This window comes from Microcaecilia unicolor, chromosome 8 (assembly GCF_901765095.1).
Source record: "Microcaecilia unicolor chromosome 8, aMicUni1.1, whole genome shotgun sequence".
Taxonomy (NCBI): Eukaryota; Metazoa; Chordata; class Amphibia; order Gymnophiona; family Siphonopidae; genus Microcaecilia; species Microcaecilia unicolor.
The window spans coordinates 221,241,795-221,268,948 of record NC_044038.1 but is presented as its reverse complement, the minus strand read 5'-3'; the positions used below and the strand labels follow the sequence as shown (position 1 = coordinate 221,268,948).

The 27,154-nt window shown below is 44.2% G+C and overlaps 1 protein-coding gene across 2 annotated transcripts; it reads left to right on the top strand.

Moving 5' to 3' along the window:
* The first annotated feature begins 47 nt into the window (after window positions 1–47).
* On the top strand, window positions 48–24,765 carry SLC2A10 (solute carrier family 2 member 10). Of its 2 annotated transcripts, none has more exons than XM_030212370.1 (6): window positions 48–130; window positions 6,428–6,500; window positions 8,953–10,311; window positions 15,733–15,855; window positions 22,691–22,826; window positions 24,216–24,765. In XM_030212370.1, exons 2-6 carry the CDS (start codon window positions 6,497–6,499, stop codon window positions 24,307–24,309), a joined length of 1,716 nt encoding a protein of 571 aa, XP_030068230.1. In that variant the 5' UTR covers window positions 48–130; window positions 6,428–6,496; the 3' UTR covers window positions 24,310–24,765. The 2 variants fall into 2 exon arrangements, with proteins under 2 accessions (XP_030068230.1, XP_030068229.1); XM_030212369.1 differs by having other exon boundaries at window positions 87–192.
* The last annotated feature ends 2,389 nt before the right edge of the window (window positions 24,766–27,154 follow it).

The following is a 27,154-nucleotide window of genomic DNA, read 5'->3' as shown; positions in this document are numbered from 1 at the left end:
TCTTTTCAGGCTCGGTTTAGTTTTCCTCTGGTCACTGTGCCTTTAAGAAGTTGAAGCCGTGGCGCTGGCAGCGAGCCAACAGCTTTGCTAGGAGTCTGTAGCTCATAATTAAAGTTGGGACAAAGTTTATGTAAGTGCTCCGAAAAGTTAATCGGCGCTCGGGATCCTTGTCTTTGTACGGATGTAATGCTGGTAAGCGGCTGCTGCTGCTGTTCGGAGAGAGGGGGGAAGGCTGCTGAAGTTGACTTTTCGCTGTGGTCCCTTCATCCTCCCGGCTGTAGGCCACTTGCCAGTCTGCAAATTCTCCGCGCTGTGCTGGCCCGACCCAAGTGGCACCGTGGGCGGCTGGGGGACGGTGTATTTTTTTGATCGAATCCGGGAAGATCCCGAGGATCCCGCTGTATCCGTTTTTTTACCTCTTGCCGGCGGCTGGTTTTGGTTAATACTAACGAATGAGAATGTTGTGCCCTGGCCCAAACTGCGCGGTTTAATTCGTGGGTATATTAGATTTTGCGCACCCTTTTTTTGTTCACTGTCTGCGATGAAAGGCAAAGACAGATCGATTTGCCTTTTTCCCCGTCCAAATGACCATATCATTTAACTACGTCTGCTTCCTGAAATGTTCGAAAGTTATGGGTGAAAGGATTTTTTTCTGATTCCTAAAAATGTCATATATTTTTTTCGGATGCTTTTAACTTTAGGAGGATTGTTTTACAGCCCAGTAAGATGTCTTGCCATTGATCATCGGTGCAGGATCTGTTGATTATACCTTGTTTATAAGGGGTCCTTTGACTACGGTGCGCCAAAAAATGGCCTGCGGTAGTGTAGGCGCAGGTTTTGGGCACACGCAGAATCATTTTTCAGCACACCCATAAAAGCCTTTTAAAATTTTTTGCTGAAAATGGACGTGTGGCAAAATGAAAATTGCCGCATGTCCATTTTGGGTCTGCGACCTTACTGCCGGGCATTGACCTAGCGGTAAAGTCTCACGTGGTAACCAAGCGGTAATGACCTACGCACGCCAAATGCCACTTGGTGCGCTTATGATATGCGCGGCAGAAAATAAAAATTATTTTGCGGACGCGCACCAAAAATGAAATTACTGAAATGATTGTACTGCTGTGTTTGATACTGATAAAGCCAGAGAATAACTTTTTTGAACTGTTTGTCTGTTTTAACTAATTATTCTTCTCCATATTGATGTGTGGTATGTGTGGTACTAGCTCGATGGAGAAAAAAAACCTTCAGTATTTTCCTGCTGTCACGCTGAAGGTTTTTTTTCTCCATCGAGCTAGTATGCGGAGGAGACCTGGTTTGAATTTCATAGAGTTCTCATTTGGTTGCATTTCAGTTTAACATGTATAGTCTGTGAATCCACTTTGTGACCCCTGAGGCAGACGCCTTGGTGCGTCGAAACATGGGCCGTGTCGGGTCCCGAGTTGGTTTAGTCTGTGGTCAGCCTCTACTCCTTGTTTACCACGTGGACTTGTCGTAGAGGTTTTTCCTGTTTTGCTGTTCTCAATTGTTTAAAACTACACAGTAGGTCTAGTCATGTTAATCAGTTGCAGTCTCCATTAACGGGGGAGTAGCCTAGTGGTTAGTGCAGCGGACTCGGGAACTGGGTTCGATTCCCACTGCAGAGCCTTGTGAGTCTGGGCAAGTCACTTAACCCTCAATTGTCCCAGGTACAAATAAGTACCCATATATAATATGTAAACTGCTTTGAATGTAGTTGCAAAAACCATAGAAAGGCTGTATATAAGTCCCATTCCCTTTTTTCCTTTAAACCTAGGCTAGTTTTATCTGCTAAGATAAGTTGGAGTGGAGGAGTGGCCTAGTGGTTAGGGTGGTGGACTTTGGTCTTGGGGAACTCAGGCACTGAGTTCCATTCCCACTTCAGGCACAGGCAGCTCCTTGTGACTCTGGGCAAATCACTTAATCCTCCATTGCCCCATGTAAGCCACATTGAGCCTGTCATGAGTGGGAAAGTGCGGGGTACAAATGTAACAAAAATAAGATACTTTTTTCTCTTGCTGTAGTATCTATCTGGAATGCTGTGCCTTTGGAAATTCGGACCAAACCAAGCTATCTGAGGTTCTGTAAGCTATTGTGGTATTCAGTAACCACACCCCCCCCCCCCCCCCCCCCCCGTTTACAAAGCTGTGCTAGCGGCTGCCGGTGCGCTAATTCTGACACAGCCGATTCACTTCGAATGAGCTGTGTCGGCATTGCCGCTGGTCTTTGTAAACAGAGGGGTAATTTGTTTTTTCTTCAATTTGCTTTTGATGTTATTTTGAACTTGTTTTCAGATCTTTGCTGTTAAATTTATTTGTAGTTTGCAGTTGTTATCTTGGGTTTGATACTGTATATAAAATTTGATATGTTGTGTTATGTTTTTGGAAGGTTTTGCCAGTAAATCTTCCAGTTCAGCTTCATTGAAATTTCATATGCATCACCTTTGAATATTAAGCCATACATACATTTAAAAAATGTGTTAATTCCAGAAGAAAATTTCCTGAATATAAGGACTGTTACATACTGCTAGTTTTGTTTTTGTTTTTGTTTTTTTTAGTTTGTCTGGCTGTTACAACTTATTGTTTAAGTCCAGTTGCTTTGTGCAGGTCCCAGTAGCTGCCCTGCTGGACGAGGGACTGGCTTGCTTAGTGGTTAAGCTGACTCTGCTCCTGTGACATTTCTGACACGTTGATTGCAGAAAATGACAGCTGAACAGGATCTTTGTAGTCTAGTATTATCCTTTCATCCTAGTGGCTGACCTACTTCCTTGCAACCTTGATACTAAACTGCATGGCAACACCCTTGTTTTCGAATTCCTGCACAATCTTTATGGTTGCAATTATTAGTTTAGGTAGTTAGGTTATCAGGCTTATTTTTGAAAGTGATCGCCGGCCATCTTCCGACATAAATCGGGAGATGGCCGGCGATTTCGCAAAAGCGGCGAAATCGGTATAATCGAAAGGGGCGTTTTTGACTCCATCGCCGCTTTCCCGTCGCCGCGCCAGCGAAAGTGCAAGGGGGCGTGTCGGCGGTGACGCGAAAGTGGGACATGGGTGGGCATGGGCGTGGCTACCAGATGGCCGGCTTTCGCGGATAATGGGGGGGAAAAAAGCGGCGTTAAGCAGTATTTCGCCGGGTTTACTTGGTCCTTTAATTTTTCACGACCAAGCCTCAAAAAGGTGCCCCAATTGACCAGATGACCATCGGAGGGAATGGGGGATGACCTCCCCATACTCCCCTAGTGGTCACCAACCCCCTCCTACACTAAATAAAATAAAAATAAAACACTTTTTTGCCAGCCTATATGCCAGCCTCAAATGTCATACCCAGCTCCCTGACAGCAGTATGCAGGTCCCTGGAGCAGTTTTAGTGGGTGCATTGCACTTCAGGCAGGTGGACCCAGGCCCATTCCCCCCCCCCCTACCTGTTACACTTGTGGTGCTAAGTGTTGAGTCCTACAAACCCCCCCAAAACTCACTGTACCCACATGTAGGTGCCCCCTTTCGCCCATAAGGGCTATGGTAATGGTGTAGAGTTCTGAGGAGTGGGTTTGAGGGGGGATTTGGGGGGCTCAGCACCCAAGGGAAGGGACCTATGGACCTGGGAGCTATTTGTATATATTTTTTTAATTTTTAGAAGTGCCCCCTAGGGTACCCGGTTGGTGTCCTGGCATGTCAGGGGGACCAGTGCACTACAAATGCTGGCTCTTCCCACGACTAAATGCCTTGGATTTCACCGGGTTTGAGATGGCCAGCATTTTTTTCCATTATCGCTGAAAAACAAAACCAGCGATCTCAAACCCGGTGAACTCTGGCATTTGGCCGGGCTAAACCATATTATCGAAAAAAAAGATGGCCGGCCATCTTTTTCGAAAATATGGTTCCGGCCAGCTGTTGTGCCGCCGCCAAAATAGATCGCCGGCGACCTATTTGATTATGCCCCTCTACGTAACTGTAAGTCTAAGGGGTCCTTTTACAAAGGCGCGCTGAGAAATGGCTTGCGGTAGTATAGGCACGGGTTTTGTGGCGCTGATCCATTTTTTAGTTCGCCTGTAGAAAAGGCCTCTTTTTTTTTTTGCTGAAAATGGACATGCGGCAAAATCAAAATTGCTGCGCTTCCATTTTGGGTCTGAGACCTTACCGCCAGCCATTGACCTAGCGGGTAATGACCTATGTGCGTCAAATGCCACTTGGCGTGCGTCCATTATTTTTCAGACGCGTGTATCAGTCACTCACCAAAAATGAAATTATATCTGGGTCCCCCCTATGCAGTCTTTTGCAGATATATTGCCTTAGGTACAAACTTAGGTTGTGAGCCCTCCTGGTCCTCCTAGTCCTCCCCTATGCAGTCTTTTGCAATTATCAGTTTTGCCAACTGTCCAGCATTTCTTCAACCCAGCCCACATCCCACCATGGCTTCTCCTCTTCAAGCAGAAAAAGTTCTGGGTCTTGTATGCCCAGAAAGGTTAAAGTGGATCATTGAGGGGCCCTTTTACTAAGGAGTGCCGAAAAATGGCCTGCGCTGGTGCAGGCGTGTGTTTTGGATGCACGCAGGACCACTTTTCAGCGCACCTGCAAAAAAGGCCATTTTTTGTGACTGAAAATGGACGCGCGGCAAAATTTCACACCAGCGCACATCCATTTTTGGCCTGAGACCTTACTGCCACCCATTGACTTAGCGGTAAGGTCTCACGTGTTAACTGAGTGGTAAGTGTCAGCGCACAAGAACTGCCGATTACCGCCGGGTAAGCACCACACGGTATAAAATTTCTACCGGGTGTTTTGGACATGCGTCAAAAATGCGGGCTTACCGCTCGCTTAACAGGAAGTACCACCGGGCTACTGCAGCAGCCTGGCAGTACTTCCCACCCCTAGGTCACTGTCATATCTGGTGTAGCGCCGGAGTGTACCCGGCAGTAATCAGGCAGTGCCGCGCACTGCCCGGTTACCGCCGGGTTAGCACAGGAGCCCTTACCGCCACCTCAATGGGTGGCAGTAAGGGCTCCCCCTGAAATGGCCGTGCAGCAAACGCTTTAATTGCTGCACAGCCATTTCCCTGCAGGAAAGAGAGACTTCCCTTTTACCCGCTGCGATAAAACGGGGCCTCGGCGCGCGTGAGAAACATGCCCTGACAGCAGTGCAGACCCCCTTTTGCTGCAGCTTGGTAAAAGGGGCCCTAAATGCCCACCCCTACAAAAGAGTAAAACAGATTTTATGCAGAAATAAGCCATGGATTTTCCTATGTTCGTCTTAATAATGGCTTAGGGACTTCTCTTTTAGGAACTTATCCAGGCCTTTTTTAAACCCTGCTAAGCTAGCTTCTTTTACCGCATTTCAGAGCTTAATTACACATTGAGTGAATAAATATTTTTTCCAATCTGTTTTAAATTTACTACTTAGAAGCTTCATTGCGTGCTCCCTAGTCTTTGTATTTTTGGAAAGAGCGGACAATTCACATCTACCTGTTCCATTTCACGTGGCTAAGAGAAATGAACTGGAGGTCTTTCAGGTATGCGGCAGCATTCCAGGGACTGCAGTGCCCTCCACATCCAGTGCTGGAAAATAGAATGAAACCATAGGAGAAACTAACCTCCGTGATACTGGAGGAATGAACTTGTATTGTAGAAGCCCTGATTGGTCTCTACCTGTGGCACCCCAGGTCTTTCAGGGGCCCCCGAATTCCAGGATTCAGAGTTTCCATGGTAACCCAGAGCTTATTTTCTAGCTTGTACTGTTTTGTCTAAGATCTTGTCTCACCCAAACAAGCCTGTCATTGTTGTCTCCCTTTCAGAAATTAAAAGGTGGTTTAAAACCATCACTCTTGTATTGCTCAGCCCTCAAAAGTAGTTGTTAATTAGCATCTGGTAGGCAGTTGCCATGGTTACAAAGCTCTTCAGATCTTCTGCTTCCATAATGTGATCAGTGTTATCAAGAAGTACTGATGGGACTGAAGTGTCCTTTGCAAATTTCACTATTAGGACATTGCCTCCTGCCAGGGTCACCCCCAGTTTCTGCTCAGCTCATGCTACATCTTGCTGGTAAGGTAACCCTCCCTCTCCTCCCTTTCTCAGAGACCTGTGCTTACCACAATTTACTTAGTTTAAGACCAGCTTCTCTGATCTATACTAAAGTTGTGTTAATCTGTGTGAAGCACCAGAGGTTTTGACTTTACCATTTGTGAGATTTCTACTCTTTTCATTTCAGGCCACATTTTGCCTTCTATAAGGTCCCTGATCATCTGTTCTGCTTCTGGAGTCTGGAACTGGACTGTTTTCTACAGATATATATCAATGAGTTCTTCAAAAAAGCAAATAAAAGGGAAAATGCAACTGTATATGTGTAACTATGATGTTGAGACTTGGTTGCATATTAATTCCAGATCCTAATTCTTATCCATTCCTATTGCTTTTCAGACGAAAATGACAGATTTACTGGTCGAATATATCCTCTGAAATCAGTTGAAGTGAAGAACTTGCCTGAGGATGGGTAAGTGGTTCTTATTTTTGTCCTGTGGGGACATTTTTCACATAAAAACAGTTTTTCTCCTCAGTTTGAATTGTGTATGGGGCCCTTTTACTAAGCCTCGGCGAAATGTGGCCTGCGGCAGTGCAAGAACGTCTTTTGAACGTGCGCCGCGTCATGGAAAAAGGGCCTTTTTTTAAAGGGCCGGAAAATGGACGGGCAGCAAAAACGAAAGCCAGCGCACAACCATTTTCAACCCGAGACCTTACTGCCACCCATTGACAGCGGTAAGGTCTCACGTGCTACTAGCTGGGCGGTAAGCATGCAGTGCGTGTCAACTGTCATTTACCGCTGGGTAAGCGCCTCATGGCATGTTTTCAGTGCACACCAAATTCAGAAATACCGCCCGGGGCACGCGGTAGATGGGCAGTAATGCTAATTTGGCGTCCGCTGGATACACGTAGGTCCTTACGCACCTTTTAAAAAGGGCCCATATGTTTTTTGTTCTCTTTAATTTGGCTGATACGTGGAGGAGCATAATCGAACGGGAACAACCATCTCTAAGGTCGCCCATCTCTAAGGACGGTGCCACGAAGGGGCGGGGAAATCCGTATTATCGAAACAAGATGGGCGTCCATCTTTCATTTCGATAATACGGTCGGGGACACCCAAATCTCAACATTTAGGTCGACCTTAGAGATGGTCAACCTAAATGTCGAGATCACCGACCTTAGAGATGGGCGACCTCGGTTTTCACCGATAATGGAAACCGAGGACGCCCATCTCAAAAACGACCAAATCCAAGGCATTTGGTCGTGGGAGAAGCCAGCATTCATAGTGCACTGGTCCCCCTCACATGCCAGGACACCAACCGGGAACCCTAGTGGGCACTGCAGTTGGACTTCCTAAATTGCTCCCAAGTCCATAGCTCCCTTCCCTTGTGTGCTGAGCCCCCCAAAACCCACTCCCCATAACTGTACACCACTACCATAGTCCTTATGGGTGAAGAGGAGCACCTACATGTGGGTACAGTGGGTTTTGGGGGGGTTTGGAGGGCTCAACATTTACCATGGCGTAATTGGACGCTCATAAATATTGGTACATAAATTCCAACTTATACTAGTAATCTGGGTGACCAGGTCCCATTATAGAATTCTTGCTTAGCGTACAAAATGTTGGCACTTAACTTTGGACACGCTTTATAGAATTGCCTTTTATGGGGTAGAATCAAGAAATATCGCCAAAAAGTAGCCACATAAAATATGGACACCGGTGGCGTAGCTACATGGGGCCACGGGGGCCTGGGCCCCCGTAGATTTGGCCCTGATCCCTCCTGCCGATGACCCTCTCGACCCCCGCTCCCACCACCAACCCTCTCCCTATGCCTTGCTGGCGGGGAACCCCAACCCCCGCCAGCCGAGGTCCTCTTCTTCCGGTGCAAGGCTTCGTTCTGTTTCTGTGAGTCTGACGTCCTTCACATACGTGCAGGACATCAGACTCACAGAAACAGAACAAAGCCTTGCGCCGGAAGAAGAGGACCTCGGCTGGCGGGGGTTGGGGTCTCCTGCCAGCAAAGGTAGGCGACGGCGATGGCGATGGCGGGGGGGGGGGGGATCGGCGGTGCCGGGGGGGGGGGCTAAAATGTGCCCCCTCACGTCGGGCTCTGGACCCTCCTCCCGCCGAAGTCTGGCTATGCCCCTGATGGACACTAAGCGCTAAGGGTTCTATATATGGCACCTAAAAATTCCGCGCAGAAAACATTTCCTTCTGAGCGTATTCTGTAAGCAGTGCCTAGATTTAGGTGCGGTATATAGAATACATTTAGTTGATATCCTAGCACCTAAACTACACGCATCCATTTTTTGCCGATTAGTGCTCATTATTGCTTGTTAAGTGCTGTTAACAACGCTGATTGACTTATTAAGCCAATTAAATTACGTGCATTGTTATAGAATACACTTGGATTTTCAGCGCAGAATGCTAAGCATGCTATTTAGAATCTGGGGGTAATTCCGTAACAGAATTTGCACTTGAAACTGCCATTAGATAAAAGAGAGCACTTATGCCAGATCAAAGGCTGGTGTGTAAATGGTCATGCCTGAAGTTGGCAGTTGCACACATAAGTCATAGTATTCTATAAGTTGCGTGCACAACTGCAAGACACGCCCTTGACCCGCCTATGTACACACCGCCTTTGTAGTTGTGTATTGTAGCATTTAAGCACCTAAGTGCTTGTTACTCGCATAACTAGAAATTAGTACTAATTAACACCACTTAAGGGCCATTATTGGTACTTGAGGTCAATTGATACCTAATTTAAAATTAAATTAGGTGTACAGCTGGCATTATTCTATAACTTAATCACTCAAGTTTGCGTGCTAGTCAGAAAATTGGGTGTGCTACTTTATAGAATCTGGGACTGGGAGTATATGCTTAAGCATTTTTTAATTTTTAATTTTTTAATTTTGCTTTTCAGGTTGTACTGTAGGAGTCCTGTTGTCTACAACTGTGTCTCTGCTGGGAGGGATCATTTTTGGCTATGAACTGGGTATTATCTCTGGTGCCTTGTTGCAGCTACAGGCTGACTTCAACCTCAGCTGTTTGGAACAAGAGGTCATTGTGAGTTCGTTGCTGGGCGGTGCCCTCTTGTCATCCTTACTTGGAGGAATTATCATTGACAAATATGGACGGAAGAAATCTATACTAGGTAGTAATCTGGTAGTGTTGGCTGGCAGCTTGATACTACTGTTGGCTGGATCATTAATGTGGGTGGTAATTGGCCGATTCATGGTGGGGGTAGCCATAGCCATCTCATCCATGTCTTGTTGCATCTACGTCTCTGAATTGGTGAGTCCTCATCAGCGTGGCATGCTGGTATCCCTTTATGAAATGGGCATAACTCTTGGTATCTTGCTTTCTTATGCACTGAACTACTACTTGTCGGATGTGTCCAGGGGTTGGAAATATATGTTTGTTCTGGCAGTTGTTCCAGCAGCTGGACAATTTCTTAGTATTCTGTTCCTCCCTGCCAGTCCTCCTAAATTAAACACACGGGACCAAGAAAGTCATAAAGGCCTGATTCCGTTACAGAATATCGAAGAAACGGAAGAGGAAAAGCCAAACCTGCACAGGAAGAGGCCTTATTCCTTCACTGATCTCTTCAGAAGTCAAGACAACATGAGGACAAGGACTTTAGTCGGACTTGGCCTGGTTCTGTTTCAGCAGTTTACTGGACAGCCTAATGTTCTCTACTACGCCTCTACCGTATTCCGTGCAGTGGGATTTCAGAGCAACTCTTCGGCTGTATTGGCATCTGTTGGCCTAGGGGTAGTGAAGGTTTTGGCAACCTTTGTGGCCATGGTTTGCGCAGACAAGGCTGGAAGGAGGATTCTTCTGATTTCGGGTTGCATTGTTATGTCAGTCTCAATCACTGGGCTTGGCATTCTGAGTAGCACATTTACGTTAAACACTCACAAGGAGTGCGACAGTGCTGCCAGATCAAACTTAACGAATGAGTCTTGGAATCTAGAGTCTGTTCAGCCAGTAATCCAGTTGATAACACCTTCATACATCGACCAAAATCGAATCAATCAGAGCTCCATTACCGGATCACAGATGCCTGCAACAGATTTAACTGCTGCTGAGCAGAAAAGGTTGATTTCAAACTCTTTGCATACCTATAGTAATCAAAACATTCGGTCAGACAGTGCAAGACTACAGAGTACCAGCTCCCCTTCCAGTGCCTTCCTTTTTAATAAACATACAGCTTTAAACTGGATTACTTTATTGAGTATGATGGCGTTTGTGAGCGCATTCTCCATTGGATTTGGTCCAAGTAAGTCTGAACACTGTACATCCTGTTCCAGTAGTATTGCTGATAAGACAATTGACACAGTACAGTTTGAAAAGTCAGGTAACACCTGCATCATTAGTGCCTCGTGCTTCAGTGAATTCAGAAGTGCTAGAATCTGAAATCACATGACATTATTCCTTTAGTACTTTCATTTCTGCAGAAATTCAGCATTCAAAGCATATTACTACTACTACTACTGCTACTGCTATTTATCATTTCTATAGCGCTACAAGGCATACGCAGCACTGTACACCATACACAAAAAAGACAGTCCCTGCTCAAAGAGCTCACAATCTAAATATGGAATGTTGCTAGTGTAATAGCAACATTCCATGTAGAATCTCAAATAGTAGCAACATTCCATGTAGAATCTCAAGTAATAGCAACATTCCAGAATCTCAAATAGTAACAACATTCCATGTTCCACTGCACTAACCACTAGGCTACTCCTCCACTACCAACATTCCATGTAGAAGCCTGCCCTTGCAGATCAGCAACGCGGCCGCGCAGGCTTCTGTTTCTGTGAGTCTGACGTCCTGCACGTCAGACTCAGAGAAACAGAAGCCTGCGCGGCCGCGTTGCTGATCTGCAAGGGCAGGCATCTACATTACTACTACTTATCACTTCTATAGCGCTACAAGGCATACGCAGCAGCACTGTACACCATACACAAAAAAGACAGTCCCTGCTCAAAGAGCTTACAATCTAGATAAGACAGGTAAACAGACAGAACAATTAAGGGTAAGGTGAGGTTGAAGGACAGGGCAAGTGAGTAGTGGTTAGGAGTCAAAAGCAGTGGTAAAGAGGTGTGCTTTAAGTTTGGACTTGAAAACGGCCAAAGACGGGGCTAGACGCACAGGCTCAGGAAGTCTATTCCAGGCGCAGGGTGCAGCAAGACAAAAGGAACGGAGTCTAGAATTAGCAGTAAAGGAGAAGGGGACGAATAAGAGAGATTTAGCTACAGAACGGAGTACTTGACGGGGGGCGTAGGGAGACACAAGAGTGGAGAGGTACTGGGGAGCAGCAGAGTGAATACACTTATAGGTCAATAAGAGAAGCAGATTTGGGGGTCCTTTTACAAAGTCGCACTGAAAAATGGCTTGAGGTAGTGTAGGCGCGTGTTTTGGGCGCGTGACGATCCATTTTTTAGCGCGCCTGCAAAAAGAGGCCTTTTTTTGCTGAAAATGGACGTGCTGCAAAATCAAAATTGCCAAGCATCCATTTTGGGGTCTGAGACCTTACTTCCAGCCATTGACCTAGCGGTAAAGAGTCCAGGCGGTAATGACCTACTTGTGTCAAATACCACTTGGCGCACGTTCGTTATGCATGCCCAAAAATAAAATTGCGTGTATCGGACGCGCGCCAAAAATGAAATTACCGCAAGAGCCACGCGGTAGTCAGGTGGTAACTCCATTTTGGCATGCGTTGGGCGTGCATAGACGCTTACGTGGCCCATTGGTAAAATAAGGACTGGGTGGCATTTTACACCCTCACTACCCTGTTTGCTCTCCCTTCGACTTGCTGGCACTCTCTCAACTTTCTCCTCACTCCAATGCTTACCATTCCTGTTGCATACTGTTTCTCTCTCTCTCCCTCCTTCTCCCTCTGCCTCCTCTCAACCACCACACAGTTCCTGGTAAAAGGGAGAGTAGGCACAGGGCATTTGCCTAGAGCTCCGAGATTCTGGGGGCGGCAAAAGTTAGAGAGCAGCCTATATGGGCATTTTAAATTCCCTCCCTCCTATTTTGTAGTGGGCAGAGCAGCTGGAGATCAGTCAGCAAATCAGCAGCTAAACAACAAGCAAGCAGGGCATCTTGACACATGTGTGTGCTGAAGGCCCGTCATGTCCCCACCCACTCCAGTGTAGACTTCCTGTTACAAAGAGGGCGGGGACACAACAGTGCTGAGGTCCTGTGCTTCCTTGTTGTTTAGCTGCCAGTCTACTGGCTGAGCTATACCCACTGCAGTACTGACCCACTGCCAAGGGATGGGGAAGCTGCTGTACCAACAGGTGAGGAGGGAGGGGACAGGGTTTGCTAAACTATTGGAGAGACTTCTGGGGGATGGAGAGGAAGAAGAAAGGGGGAAGGTTCAGGGGGCAGGGTAGAAACAGGATGCTGCTGCAGGAAGGAGGATTCTGGATTAGATTCCGTAAATTGCGCCAAAAAATTGGTGTGGAAAAAATTATGTGCCGAGCGGTATTCTATAAAGGGTACCTATACTTTATAGAATGGCACTTAAGCACCTAACTTAAATCGCATGCATTTATGTCTGCTGAAAGTAAGTGTAAATGCTAGTACCTAAATTAGATGCAGATTGGGCGTATTCTATAAAAATGCACATAACTCATAGGAACACTCTGAAATGGCCCCTTAAGCACAAACCCCAAAAAAATACACATCCTAGGATTTACGCACAGATCATTATAGAATACAATTCATGCGTAAATCCCAATTGAAGCCAATTAATGGCAATAATTGAGCATTAGCAGCCAATTATTGGTGCTGATTGGCTCATTATTCAGTTAAGTTGCTCGTGCAAATCGGCAATGCGCACTAATTTGCACATGCAACTTTAGTCACCATCCTGGGGTATGTGGGGAAAAGAAGGAGAAAGGAGATGTTACACTGCAGGGGGGGAGGCACAAGATTAAACACAAATACAAAAAATACTTATATTCCGCTGCAAACCTAGACAGCTCGGCACAGATTACAAAATAATAAAGCTAGCAATGTCTAGCAAATACGTAATAATTAGCATTAATAACATCAATACTTGCATCATGAACTTTTGAAATTAAAAAAAAAGCCTTCAGCAATTTCCTAAACATTAGATAGCAAGATTCAGCCTATGTTAGAGATTCATTCGTCCTTGCTAAGCAATGACTATACTGTGAACAGGGCAAACAATTACAATGGAGTTAAGTAGACTAACATGTGGCCTAATTGAATTTTAACTTTCATTTAAGTACAGTAGCTGAAACTGAATAAATTGCTAATATGACTTCAGTCTTTCTTGTCCCCTTACGCAAAGAATTGTGGTTGCCAAATCATTCCAGTTGGATGTTTGGAAATAAACATCAACAAACAAGTTGTAGCTGATACCTTTTTAAATATTTATTAGTCTTTCCAACCTAATGAATTATCGGTAAAATTTACAGATAAGGGGTCAAGAATGTCTGTCTGTCTGGGGCAAAATAACTCTCTAAAATTTAGTGGAATGAGAAAAACGGGGGAGAAAATGCATCAGGCTTGTACATGGGTGAGGCAGTTCTATCTAATGGACAAGTCCATAAACCATTACTAAATGGACTTGGGAAAAATCCACAATTCCAGGAATAACACGTATAGAATGTTTGTGCGTTTGGGAAGCTCGCCAGGTGCCCTTGGCCTGGATTGGCCGCTGTCGTGGACAGGATGCTGGGCTCGATGGACCCTTGGTCTTTTCCCAGTGTGGCATTACTTATGTACTGTAGCATAGGAACATTGCTCCGCTGAAATGGAGCAATCAGGGTACTGATCTTTTCAAACTCCTCCTCCCCTCCCCTCTCCTCTCCTCTCCCAGTTGCAGGCACACACAAACACACACAGACACAGAGAGGTTGGAAAGAATTCCATAAACCATGCTCTGCATGCTTTCCCCTCTTGTTATTGGACTAATCTGCTTTCCTGTATTATCCTCTCTTCATCAGATCAAAGAGAAGACTACTCTCACAAGCTAGTCAAAGATAATTTTTCATTGGATTCATTTAATATATCACCTCCTGAAATTAAGCTCTTAAATAGCAACACCCACTTTATTCATCAGGACAGAAAGCAGCAAAATTGACCATTGATTGCTAGTTATTGTGATCCTCAGCAACTGAATCTTAGCCTTCAACTTTCTTGTACTAAGCGGGGCCAGTTTGGGTGAGCAGCCTTCTTGCAAATTGTTCTTCCTAATTGCAACATGTGCTATGCTGCTCACACCAAATTAAGGGGCCCTTTTACTAAGGTGCACTGAAAAATGGCCTACGCTGGTATAGACACGTGTATCGGACACACACAGGTCCATTTTTCAGCCCGCCTGCAAAAAAGGCCCTTTTTTTTTCTGCCGAATGTTGACGTGCGGGCCTGAGACCTTACGCCACCCATTGACTTAGCAGTCAGGTCTCATTCATTTACCGGGCGGTAATCGTCAGTGAGCGTACACTGCCGACTACCGCCCGGTTAGCACCACACGGTAGAAATGAGAAATTATTTTCTGCCGTGCGTTTTGGATGTGCGTAGAAATTAGAATTACCACCCGGGACACGCGATGGCCATGTGGTAGTTCTAATTAACTTAACGCAATACCACTTTATTTCTTATTCCGAATATGAATTCTCTATACTTGACTGCTTAATCTACTCTGTCACTTACGAACCGTAATGCAATACCGCTTTGTATTTCTCATTCCGGAAATGGCGATCGCCATTACGGAATAATGTAAGCCACATTGAGCCTGCAAATAGGTGGGAAAATGTGGGATACAAATGCAACAAATAATCCTATATAATAAAACGCACCTCCAACATTCTGAAGCTGACTGCATGGCTGAGGCATTCCTGCTCTCTGTATCCATCTCCTGAATTGACATCACGTACTTCCGGGTTCGTCACAAGCAGAAGTGACCAACCACACGAGGTTTCTCGGCTTCAGAATGTTGGAGGTGCATTCTATTAAATAGGATTGGTCAGTTCCTTGAAGCACCAGCCAGAGCTCAGCGTCCTGCACAGTAACGCTCAGACACCAGAGAGAGAGAGGGGGGGCCTGACACCAGAGGGGGGGGGAGGTATCTCTGTTACACACACACACTCTCTCTCTCTCACAGTCAATGTCTTTCTCTCTCGCACTCTCACACACTCTATGTCTCACACTGTATCACATTCTCTCTTTATGTGTCACACAGTCACTGACACACTCTCTTGGTCTCTTACACTCAGTCTCACAGAGAGTCTGTGTCTCACACACTCTCTCTCTCGCACTGTGTCTCACATACGCACTTGCACACACTCTCATTCTCACACACTCTCTCTCTCTCACAGACACACTCACACCCAGACTCTCTCTCTCACACACACACACACTCGCACATTCACTCTCTCTCTCACACACAGTCACTCTCACATACACTCAAACATACACACTCCGAGGAAAACCTTGCTAGCGCCCGTTTCATTTGTGTCAGAAACGGGCCTGTTTTACTAGTAATAATAATAATTTGATACACGTTGTAAGTGTGTAGGCACCTACGAGTCTTAGTCAAAGGGCCCCTAATTCTAAATATTCTCATCACTAGGAGGTGCTGCTGCTTCAGAGGTTTTAGACCTTTTTCTTTTGTAAAGTAAGTGAAATGTTTCTTTTGCTTTCCTACTCCCAACAGTGACGTGGCTCGTACTGAGTGAAATTTATCCTGCAGAAATAAGAGGAAGGGCGTTTGCATTCTGCAACAGCTTTAACTGGATGGCAAACATAGTGATCACCCTTTCATTTCTGGACGTAATTGGTAAGTGGCTTGCAATTTTTTTCCCTGTTCTCAAAGAGGAATAAATATTGGAACATGGAATACTAGTGCAAGCCAATCAACGGATCAGTTCAATAGACATCAACAGGCAGGGCGGCCATGTTGTTTAAAAGCGAAAGAATATTAGGACGACTTTCCTATGAGGAAAGGCTAAAGTGGCTGGGGCTCTTCAGCTTGGAGAAAAGGCGGCTGAGGGGTGATATGATAGAGGTATATAAAAAACGAGTGGAGTGGAAAAGATAGATATGGAGCGTCTGTTTACGCTTTCCAAAAATACTAGGACAAGGGGGCATGCGATGAAGCTGGAGTGCAGTAAGTTTTAAACAAATAAGAGAACATTTTTCTTTACTTAGAGCGTAATTCGACTCTGGAATTCGTTGCCGGAGAATGTGGTTAAGGCGGTTGGCTTAGCAGAGTTTAAGAAAGGTTTGGACGGCTTCCTGAAGCAAAAGGCCATAGAATGTTATTGAATGGACATAGGGAAAAATCCACTGTTGGAGACAGGGTGCTGGGCTAGATGGGCCTTTGGTCTGGCCCAGTGTGGCGATGCTTATGTCTTATGTCTAAACATTTTCAGAAATGTTGTTACTCTGTTTATGGTGTTGCTGGTGAGAATGCAGGCTTTGATACACGGCTCAAAAGGCAGTACATCAAGCTTATTAAATTAGACCTATGTAAATTGGCATATGCACATAAGCAGTGAGTTTTGAAGACATGCTACTTATACAGACATGCAACCTGCATGCGTAGGTCTGAAGGAAGCGTGTTCTGGGCGGACCTTGAAAGTATATGTATTTTCCGTATTTTATAACAGCAGTACATGTATGCTTCAAAAAAATTTCCCTGTTAGCAGTTACACCTGCTTTGGGACATGTAACTGTGAACTATTTGGTCCTTGGGTCTGGAGGAGTGATTGAAAGAGCAGCCATGTTCATCTCTCTAGTATTAAAAAAACCACATGAAACTGCTGCTTAATTGGCTCCCCTGGAGCATCCACTTTTGCTTAATCCATTGCTTAGGTGTGTATGTGCCAGTCCTTATACAAACATAGCCTTGAGAGATGCCCTTTGTTAATATAATCTTTCCCTGAATTCTATAATTGGGCTTGTAAGTGGCATAGCTTGTAAATGCAAAGGGGGGAGGGATAAAACATGGGCAGAGCATGGTCGGGGCTGCCACTTATACACATATCTTACAAAATACTGCAAGTTATATGCACCTCACTACATTTAGAAGGGCATAATTGAACGGGGACGACCATCTCTAAGGGTGCCCATCTCTAAGGATATCCCGGCGAAGGGGCATGGAAACCTGTATTATCGAAAAAAGATGGGCGTCCATCTTTTGTTTCGATAATATGGTCGGGGACGCCCAAATCTCAACATTTAAGTCGACCTTAGAGATGGTCGACCTAAATGTTGAGATGGTCGACCTTAGAGATGGTCATCCCCGGTTTTCGGCGATAATGGAAACCCAGGACGCCCATCTCAAAAACGACCAAATCCAAGGCATTTGGTCGTGGAAGGAGCCAGCATTCATAGTGCACTGGTCCCCCTCACATGCCAGGACACCAGCCGGGCACCCTAGGGGGCACTGCATTGGACTTCACAAATTGATCCCAGGTGCATAGCTCCCTTACCTTCGGTGCTGAGCCCCCCAGGCCCCCCCTAAAAACCCACTCCCCACAACTGTACACCACTACCATAGCCCTAAGGGGTGAAGGGGGGCACCTACATGTGGGTATAGTGGGTTTCGGGTGGGTTTTGAAGGGCTCACATTTACCAGCACAAGTGTAACAGATAGGAGGGGATGGGCTTGGGTCTGCCTGCCTGAAGTGCACTGCAGTACCCACTAAAATTGCTCCAGGGACCTGCATACTGCTGTCATGGAGCTGGGTATTACATTTGAGACTGGCAAAAAATTAAAACAATTTTTTTTAGGGTGGGAGGGGGTTGGTGACCACTGGGGGAGTAAGGGAAGGTCATCCCCTGGTCATCTGGTCAGTTTGGGCACCTTTTGAGGCTTGGTCGTGAAAAAAAATGGGCCAAATAAAGTTGACCAAATGCTCGTCAGGGGCGCCCTTCTTTTTTCCCTTATCGTCCGAGGATGCCCATCTCTTAAGCACGCCCCAGTTCCGCCTTCGCTACGCCTCCGACACACCCCCGTGAACTTTGGTCGTCCCCGTGACAGACTGCAGTTGAGGATGCCCAAAATCGGCTTTCGATTATGCCGATTTGGGCGACCCTGAGAGAAGGACGCCCATCTCCCGAATTGTGTCGGAAGATGGGCGCCCTTCTCTTTCGAAAATGCCCCTGATAGTCACCCATAATTACACTGTGTCAAAAATGTACTGTTTTGGTTGAATCTTTTCATAAAAGCGGTTAATAAATCCCAATAAATAAATAACATAAGAGTAGCCATACTGGGCAGACCGATGGTCAATCTAGCCCAGTATCCTGATTCCAGCAGTGCCCGATCCAGGTCATTAGTACTTGGCAGAATCCAAAAGAGTAGCAGCATTCCATGCTACCAATTGAAGCAGTGGCTATCTCAATAGCAGACTATGGACTTTTCCTCCAGGAACATGTCAAAACTTTTTTTTTAACCCAAATGCACTAGCCACTGTTATCACATCCTTTGGCAATGAGTTCCAAAGCTTAAGTATTCGTTGAATGAAACAATAATTTCTCCTATTTGTTGTAAAAGTATTATCATTGATTGTTCCCTGGTCTTAATACTTTTCATGGCTGCCAAAAAAAGCAAACAGAATGCTGGGAATTATTAGGAAAGTGATAGACAATATGACAAAGAATAATATAATGCCTCTGTGTTGCTGCATGGTGCAACCACACCTTGAGTATTGTGTGCAATTCTGGTCGCCATATCTTAAAAGAGATATGACAGAATTAGAAAAGGTTCAAAGAAGAGTGACCAAAATGATAAAGGGGATGGAGTTCCTCTCATGTGAGGAAAGGCTAAAGAGTTTAGGGCTCTTCAGCTTGGAAAAGAGACAGATGAGGGAAGGTATGATTGAGGTCTACAAATTCCTGAGTGGTGTACAAGGGGTAAATGTAAATCAATTTTTTTCAAAAAGTACAAAAACTAGGGGACAGTCATGGAAGTTACATGGTTCTACTTTTAAAATGAACAAGAGGATTTTTTTTTTGAGTGAACGAATAGTTATGCTCAGGAACTCGTTGCTGGAGGATGAGGTATCAGTGGTTAAGTTTGAGGAGGAAACGTTCATAGTCTGCTATTGAAATAAATATAGGAAAGCCACTGCCTGCCCTGGGATCAGTAGAATGAATCTTGCTATTATTTGGAATTCTGTCAGGTACTTGTGACTTGAATTGGCCACTGTTGGAACAAGAGACTGGGTTAGATGGACCATTGGTCAGACCCAGTATGGCTACTCTTAGGTTCTTGTGAAACATTCACTGTAATACAACAAACACTTGTTACGTATGCTCGGGACTTTTTTACAGCCGATATTTATTTATAATCGGCACCATCATATCAATAACATATCAGCAATAATATCTACATAATAACTAAAACAAACATGTCAACAATGCCTGATAAATAAAATCATTCCAGACCCAAATCAAAAACCATCAAGAGCCTGTTGATAAAAAAAGGCTTTTAACTGTTTCCTGAAGGAGAGTACTGGCTGAACGTGTCACAGTCGTGTTCGTAGTGAATTCCACAGTTTAGGAGCTGCAACCATAAATATCTTCTCCCTGTATTCATCCAATCTCAAATGGCGAAATGATGGAACCTCAAGCATTTTCTGACTCTGTGACCTCAACACACGTGCAGGTGTCTAAATTTTCAAAGCACTCGCAAGGCAAACTGGTGATTTGTCATATAAAATTTTTAAAACCAACAGTCTTAGAAATTGATCCACCAAGCAATGGGAAACCAACGTAATTTCAGAATAGGAGAGATACGTACATGACTTGAAAAATCCTGTAATTAATTGAGCTGTAGCATTCTGAGCTACCTGCAATGCTGGAAGGTATTTACTTGGTAATCCCATGAATAGAGCGTTACAATAATCAGAAAGTGGAAATACATATGCTTGGACAACAATACAGAAATTCTTGGCATTGAAAAAGTCACGTAAATTTTTTAAGCATTTTAATTTAAAAAATGTTTTAAGGCAAACACTCTTTAGATGGGGCCTCAATGTGAGGGCAGAAACTAAGATGACTCCCAAATATTTGATCTCCTCAACGATAAACACTTTTTTTTCCCTGCCTTCCAAAAGTGTCCTCGCCACCCCATTACATTTCTCACTCAACAATCTCCCAGCTTTCCTGAAACTATCACAGAGCCCAGTATATCTTTCCAGTTTCACTTTTGGGAGAGCGGAGGAGAAGAGGACATCAACCACTGGGGAATTAAAGGGGGGGGGGGTGACCTCTCCGTAATCCCTCCATTGGGGTGTTGCTCAATATAAGCACTTTTCTGAAACCTAGATACCCCAGATAGCAGAGATAAATCCCAATGTTGATATCTTTGGATATAGATGCGCATTCCCCTTCTGAAATGGGGAATCCATGTTTACTTTTTAAGCCCATACTAATCCCATCCAAAACACACCCAGTCCATTCCCCTTTGACAGCTGCACATTTTTCTGTTTCAGATATCTATATCCTGGCTGTAAAATAGAGAGTTGCATGGGGACAGAAATCCAACCCGTCCCCATTCGTCCCCGTAGGGGATTTAATCCGTCCCCGTGGGGAATCTAACCAATCCCCGCAAGAATTTAACGTGTCCTCACCCAGTCCCACAAGAATTTAATGGTACATTAAAAAAAAATTCCTGTCGGCTCTCTCAGTCTCTGGGTTTTTTACCGCAGTACTACAGGCAAGGAAGGAACGGAAGTTGGAACACTCTGGTGCGCACATGTAAGACTTCTCTGATTCACTGGTACTGTGTGCTAAGAGATCACCACATGCATGCACCAGGTCAGGTGACATCTAATGCTCGTGCCTATGTCAGAGCTGAGGTCTGCACATCAGCCCGGGAGCAGAGAGGATTAATAGTAACATAGTAAATGATTACAGATAAAAACCGTATCGGTCCATCCAGTCTGCCCAATAGTCACAATCATTATCAATTCATGATTAAATCAACAATGAATGTGATATTATATACTTGATTATGGTCTTTCTGTGGTGTTTCTGGGACATAGACCATAGAAGTCCGCCTAGCCCTATCCTTATGTTCCAACTGCTGGAGTTGCTCTCAAAGCCCATTCCAGCGTATTCATCTTCTCATTTGCGGGACACAGACTGTAAAAGTCCGTCCAGCACTGTCCTCATGTTCCAGCCACTAAAGTTGCTGTCTAAACTCTTTCCAGCCCATCCTAAACCAGATTGCCATATAGGAGACACAGACCATACAGGTCTCCCGGTATTGGCCCTAGTTCATCACAACCAGAGTCACCATCTAAGTGTCACTCGACACATCCAAACACATGCAGCCATTTAAGTTTAGTATTTTTTTTTATAACTTCCATTTTCTAATTAGAGATCCTCTGTGTTTATCCCACGCCTTTTTGAATTTCATCACCATTTGTATCTCTACCACCTCCTTAATGGAGACTTTCCACATCTGTGCTGTTAAAGCAAGGAGGAGGAGGAGGAGACAGCACTCAAAGAACTTGGTACTCGGTAGGTGAGAGGCTGGCGCAAGTGCAGCATACACTTCCACGAGAACCCCGCAGGAACTGCTTCCGTCCCCATGGGAATCCCACGGGTTCCGCAAGATTTCCGTGAACCCTGTTCCCGTGCAGGTCTCTACTGTAAAATGAGGATTTAGATCAGGGGTTCTCAACCCAGTCCTCAGGGCACACCTATGCCAGATTTTCAGGATTCTCACAATGAATATGTATGAGATAGATTTGCATGCCCTACCTCCATTGTTTGCAAATCTATCTCATGCATATTCATTGTGGGTATCCTGAAAACCTGGCTAGGTGTGTCCCAAGGGCTGGATTGAAAACCCCTGATTTAGAGGTTTATGCAGGTCTAAACCCTGATAGTACTTCTAAAATAAGCACCAAAATTAAGACAAAATATGCATGTTGTAAAAAATAAGAGTGTTTCTTTATTTTGTTTAAAGCAAACCCAACTTTATATAAATGGAAAAAGGAAACAGTTGTAACAATGAAACATAATGAGAAGAAAGGAAGAGATATAATTCTGCTGCACGACTAATATTCCACCAGGGTCGTTACGCTCATATTAGCCCTCTCCTCAAGTCACTTCACTGGCTTCCTATCCGTTCCCGCATACAGTTCAAACTCCCCTTATTGACCTATAAGTGCATTCACTCTGCAGCTCCTCAGTACCTCTCCACTCTCATCTCTCCCTACATTCTTCCCTGGGAACTCCATTCACTGGGTAAATCTCTCTTATCTGCACCCTTCTCCTCCACTGCTAACTCCAGACTCTGTTCCTTTTATCTTGCTGCACCATATGCCTGGAATAGGCTTCCTGAGCCGGTACGTCAAGCTCCATCTCTGGCCGTCTTCAAATCTAAGCTAAAAGCCCACCTTTTTGATGCTGCTTTTAACTCCTAACCCTTGTTCACTTGTTCAGAACCCTTATTTTATCATCCTCACTTTAATATTCCCTTATCTCTTGTTTGTCCTGTTTGTCTGTCCTAGTTAGATTGTAAGCTCTATCGAGCAGGGACTGTCTCTTCATGTTCAAGTGTACAGCGCTGCATACGTCTAGTAGCGCTATAGAAATGATAAGTAGTAGTAGTAATATAATGGCATAATTGTACTACTGTTACGTTTTAGATGCCATTGGCTTGTCTTGGACCTTTGTCCTTTACGGTGTGACAGGAGCAATCGCTGTTGTCTTTATTTACCTCTGTGTTCCCGAAACGAAAGGGCAGTCGCTTGAAGAGATTGATAAACAGTTCTCAGGTAGAAGGTAGGTGAAGTCATTCATTAGCATTTTGCTTAGATTAATGCTTTGTAAACAAAACAGCCCAAAATGTTTCAAAAAGAAAAGCCTAGTGGGGAAACCTTTTCAAGCGATATCAATGGCATTGTAAACTCCCCCCCCCCCCCCCAAAAAAAAAATTATGGCTACAAAACTCCCTTAAATATACTAGGTAAAGAATTATGTGTGAGCTTAAACTACAAGATCAATCTATCCTTCATACTTTCAAAATTATAATTGAGGAGAAAAAGACTTCAGTGGCTTTTACCAGCCAACTAGAAATACCGGACAGTCTTACAAAAGGCACATCATCAGTCATTTAAAAAAAACTCCTCACAGTAATTACAAAAACAACAAATGGCCTTAAATGTCCACATGGTTATAGGATATTTCCCAGCAGCAGTCATCTCATGTACTGAAAAGCACACTTACCTTTTCTTGTAGAAACTTGAAATCATTCTCTACGGCGCTGTCCACTGCACATTAATCGCTTGATCAGGAGAAGCTGCTATTATCCTTCGTGTGAGTGACATATAAGCCAAATCACGGTAGCTATCAACTCATTTATAATTTTGAGAGTATGAAGAATGGATTGATTTTGTAGTTTAAGCTCACACATAATTCTTTACCTATTCTAAATTCCCCATTCTTGACTATTGGACTTCAAATGACTTACTGCACCTGGGGCTTTAAGTGACTTGTCCAGGGTCATAAGGAGCTGCAGTAAGAATTGAACCCAGTCCCCCAGGATCTCAGCTCACTGTACTGACCATTAGGCTACTCCTCCACTCCTACTTTTCCCTATACAGTGAAAGCTCAGTTTTCGTCGATAATCCGTCTGAAAACAATCGGCGAAATCCGAAATCGATGAAAACCGAGGCAATTAACGAGGACGCCCAAAATCGGGAGAAGGACGTCCATCTTCCGATACAAATTGGGAGATGGACGTCCTTCTTTTTCGACGAAATCCGAGACAAATTTCTAGTCGAAAAAATCAACGAAATCCAAAACCGACGTCAATGAAAACCAAGGTTTCACTGTACTTAATCTTTGTATCCCTCTCCCTCCCCATACACCTCCCTTATGCATACCCATGTCCTGAACTTCACCTTATTCATCTGATGAACTGGACTCTGGTCTTCAAAAGCTCATACCTCCATATATTGATTAGTCTATAAGGTGCCACCTGCCTCTGTCAATTTTACTAAATATGTAAGTCCCTTTTGAATGTTGACCCGAGTGGCTTTGTATCTTGGAAGACTGCAAAAACTTCCAGCTCTTGCCTAGTGACCAGATAACTGTGTTGCCCTCCTCACCCTAAGTGGTGAGACAAAAGAAACTCCAACTTCATTGTAATGTTACAAATTACTTTTTTAGGTTGCTCAAAGGACACAAGATATGGAGGGATTTTGGAAGGAGAATATTCTCCAGTGCTGAGTACCAACGAATGGATGCTTCCAGTGCCCCCTAGACTTATGGGTTTCTTCTGGGCCACTGATTGTGGAACAAAGTGGTTTGTAGTTCTGTGTTATATCACGTTGCCTTACATCTTCATGAAGAACGAAGCAGCCAGTGGAGCAAAAGCATAAAGCGGAAAAAAGACTTGAAACCTAGTGCCTTAATTCCTAAAAAATACATTCCTCCAGTTTTCGTTCTGATATATGTTCTTAATGAAGAAATTGTGTTTGCTTGTTATATAGTGCGGGGTCATTTTATAAAGGGACACCTAGATGAATGGTCCAAAAGGCACCCCTATGCCTTTGTAAAAGAACCAGCAGCACCCGCAGTGCAGACAATTACACCTTCTCTGAGGAAAGTGTAAATTTGTGTGCATCCTGCAGTATTTTATACCATATCCCCCAGATTCTATACATGGAGCTCAAAATTCTGCATGCAAATTTGGGTGCAATTTAATTGAGAAACGAGCCAGTTAGCACCAGTAATTGGGCAGGCACTAACAATCAGTTGGCAACAATTTGGATTTATGTGTGCATCCTGCTAAGCACTATTTTATAAAGATGTGCTTGTAAATCTTTTAATGTGCAACTGAAAGGGGGCATGGCCATGGGAGGAGCCTGGGTGTATCAGGATGTTCACTAAAGCTGCATGCACTATTACAGAGTTCAGGAAGCCCATGCCTAATTTATGCACATGGATTTACACCAGGTGTCAGTTGGGCATGGATCCAGCGCTATGCACTATTCTGTAAACCAGGGATGTCCAACCTTGGCCCTCACAGGTTTTCAGGATTTCCACAATGAATATGTATGAGATCTATTTGTATTCAATAGAGGCAGTTCATGCAAATAGATCTCATGCATATTCATTAAGGAAATCCTGAAAACCTGTCTGGATTGCTGGACACCCCTGGTATAAACGAAACCCAACTCAGAGCGCCGTTTATAGAATAACGCTCAGCACTCTTTTTTTTTTTTTTACAGGATCTAACCCAATGGGGGTAATTCTATAAATAACAACAAACGCTAGGCACCAAGATGCAATACACCCAGATTCCATTATAGAATACCATAAGTAAGCATTTAGGCATGTCCACTTATGCCATGTCAGTGACAGGTATAAATATGCAGACCTAAATCTGGCATTTTAGCGTGTAACTTGCCCATGTGTATGTTGCTTTGTATATATATTTATTTATTTTTTGCTCACACCTTTTTCAGTAGTAGCTCAAGGTGAATTACATTCAGGTACTCTGGATATTTCTCTGTCCCAGTGCTCTAACCACTAGGCCACTCCTCCACTATAGCAACATTCCATGTAGAATCTCAAATAGTAGCAACATAATTTCAAATAGTAGCAACATTCCATGTAGAATCTCAGATAATATCAATATTCCATATAGAATCTCAAATAGTAGCAACATTCCATGTAGAATCTCAGATAGTAGCAACCGAATCTCAAATAATTTATTTGGATTTTGCTCACACCTTTTTCAGTAGTAGCTCAAGGTGAGTTATATTCAGGTACTTTGGATATATTTCTCTGTCCCAGGAGGGCTCACAATTTAAATTTGTACCCGAGGCAATGGAGGGTTAAGTGACTTGCCCAAGATCACAAGGAGTAGCAGTGGGATTTGAACCGGCCACTTCTGGATTGCAAGACCAGTGCTCTAACCACGAGGCCATTCCTCCACTCCACTAAGTGACTTCTGTGCCTATGTTACAGAATGCCACTGAGCACACAGCTAGCATCTGTGGCTGTAACAATCCCGAATGTAAGTGCTAGTATCTTGTAACTGTGCAAATAATTGGGGCTAGATTCTATTTATGAGGCCTAAAAAATTGGCGCCCACAAAAATACACCTAGACGTATTAGATGTGATTTATAGAATATGCCTAGCACCCATCCCTGTGACTAAATGTAGGCACGACCATTTATGCCAAGTAAAAATCGGTAGAAATTCCCACGCCTAATAGGTGCGGAGCAGGTGTATTCTATAACACTGCGCATAAATTTTAGGAATGCCCATGACCCACCCGCCCATGCTCTTCCCATGGCCATGCCCCCTTTTGAGATTTGCATGGTAGTTTTAATGTATTTATTGATTTACTGGGATTTATTAACCGCCTTTATGAAGAGATTTGCCCAAGGCATGGTAGAATTTACACGCACCACTTTATTGAATACGCTTAGGAAGTTGTGCATGTAAATTCTAATTAATGCCAAGTAGTGCCATTAATTGCATGCTAGGGTCCAATTATTAGCGCTGATTGGCTCGTTAATTAAGTTATGCGCGCAATTCGGCTGCACAGCCAGAATTGCGCATGAAACATTAGTCACCAAATATAGAATCTGAGGGTTGATGCCTAACAATAAGGGGATATGTGCCTACATTACAACTATGTTCCCAGGACATATAGAAGTCCACGCTATCTTTTCATTTAACTTTTATATGATCATATACTGATGCAGTGTTGAGCCCTTTTTCTGCGTGTTACGGAGCCCGATATCCTTGGCCAGTATCATGTTTAGGGGGTACAAGAATCACTGGGGGATTAAGGGGGTGACCGCCCTTAATCCCTCCAGTGGAGCACTGCACACACAAAAAAGCATTTTTCTGAAATGTAGATGTCTTGGAGAGCAGTTAAATATCCCAACGTTGATCTTTTAGGACATAGACATGTATTCGCCTTCTGAAATGGGGAATGTGTGTTTATTTTTTGTCCCCCTCCAACCCACCTAGAGACGCCCCTTTGCCATATGCACATTTTTGAATTTTTTTCCATGTATATCTTGGCTTTGTAAAATTGGGATTTAGACACGTAGGCAATAGAGGTGGGCAACAATTAAAATTTTTA

Coding starts and splice junctions, on each gene's coding strand:
- SLC2A10 (XM_030212370.1), top strand. Junction 10,312..15,732: donor CTCCATTGGATTTGGTCCAA/GTAAGTCTGAAC, acceptor TACTCCCAACAG/TGACGTGGCTCGTACTGAGT. Junction 15,856..22,690: donor TTCATTTCTGGACGTAATTG/GTAAGTGGCTTG, acceptor GTTACGTTTTAG/ATGCCATTGGCTTGTCTTGG.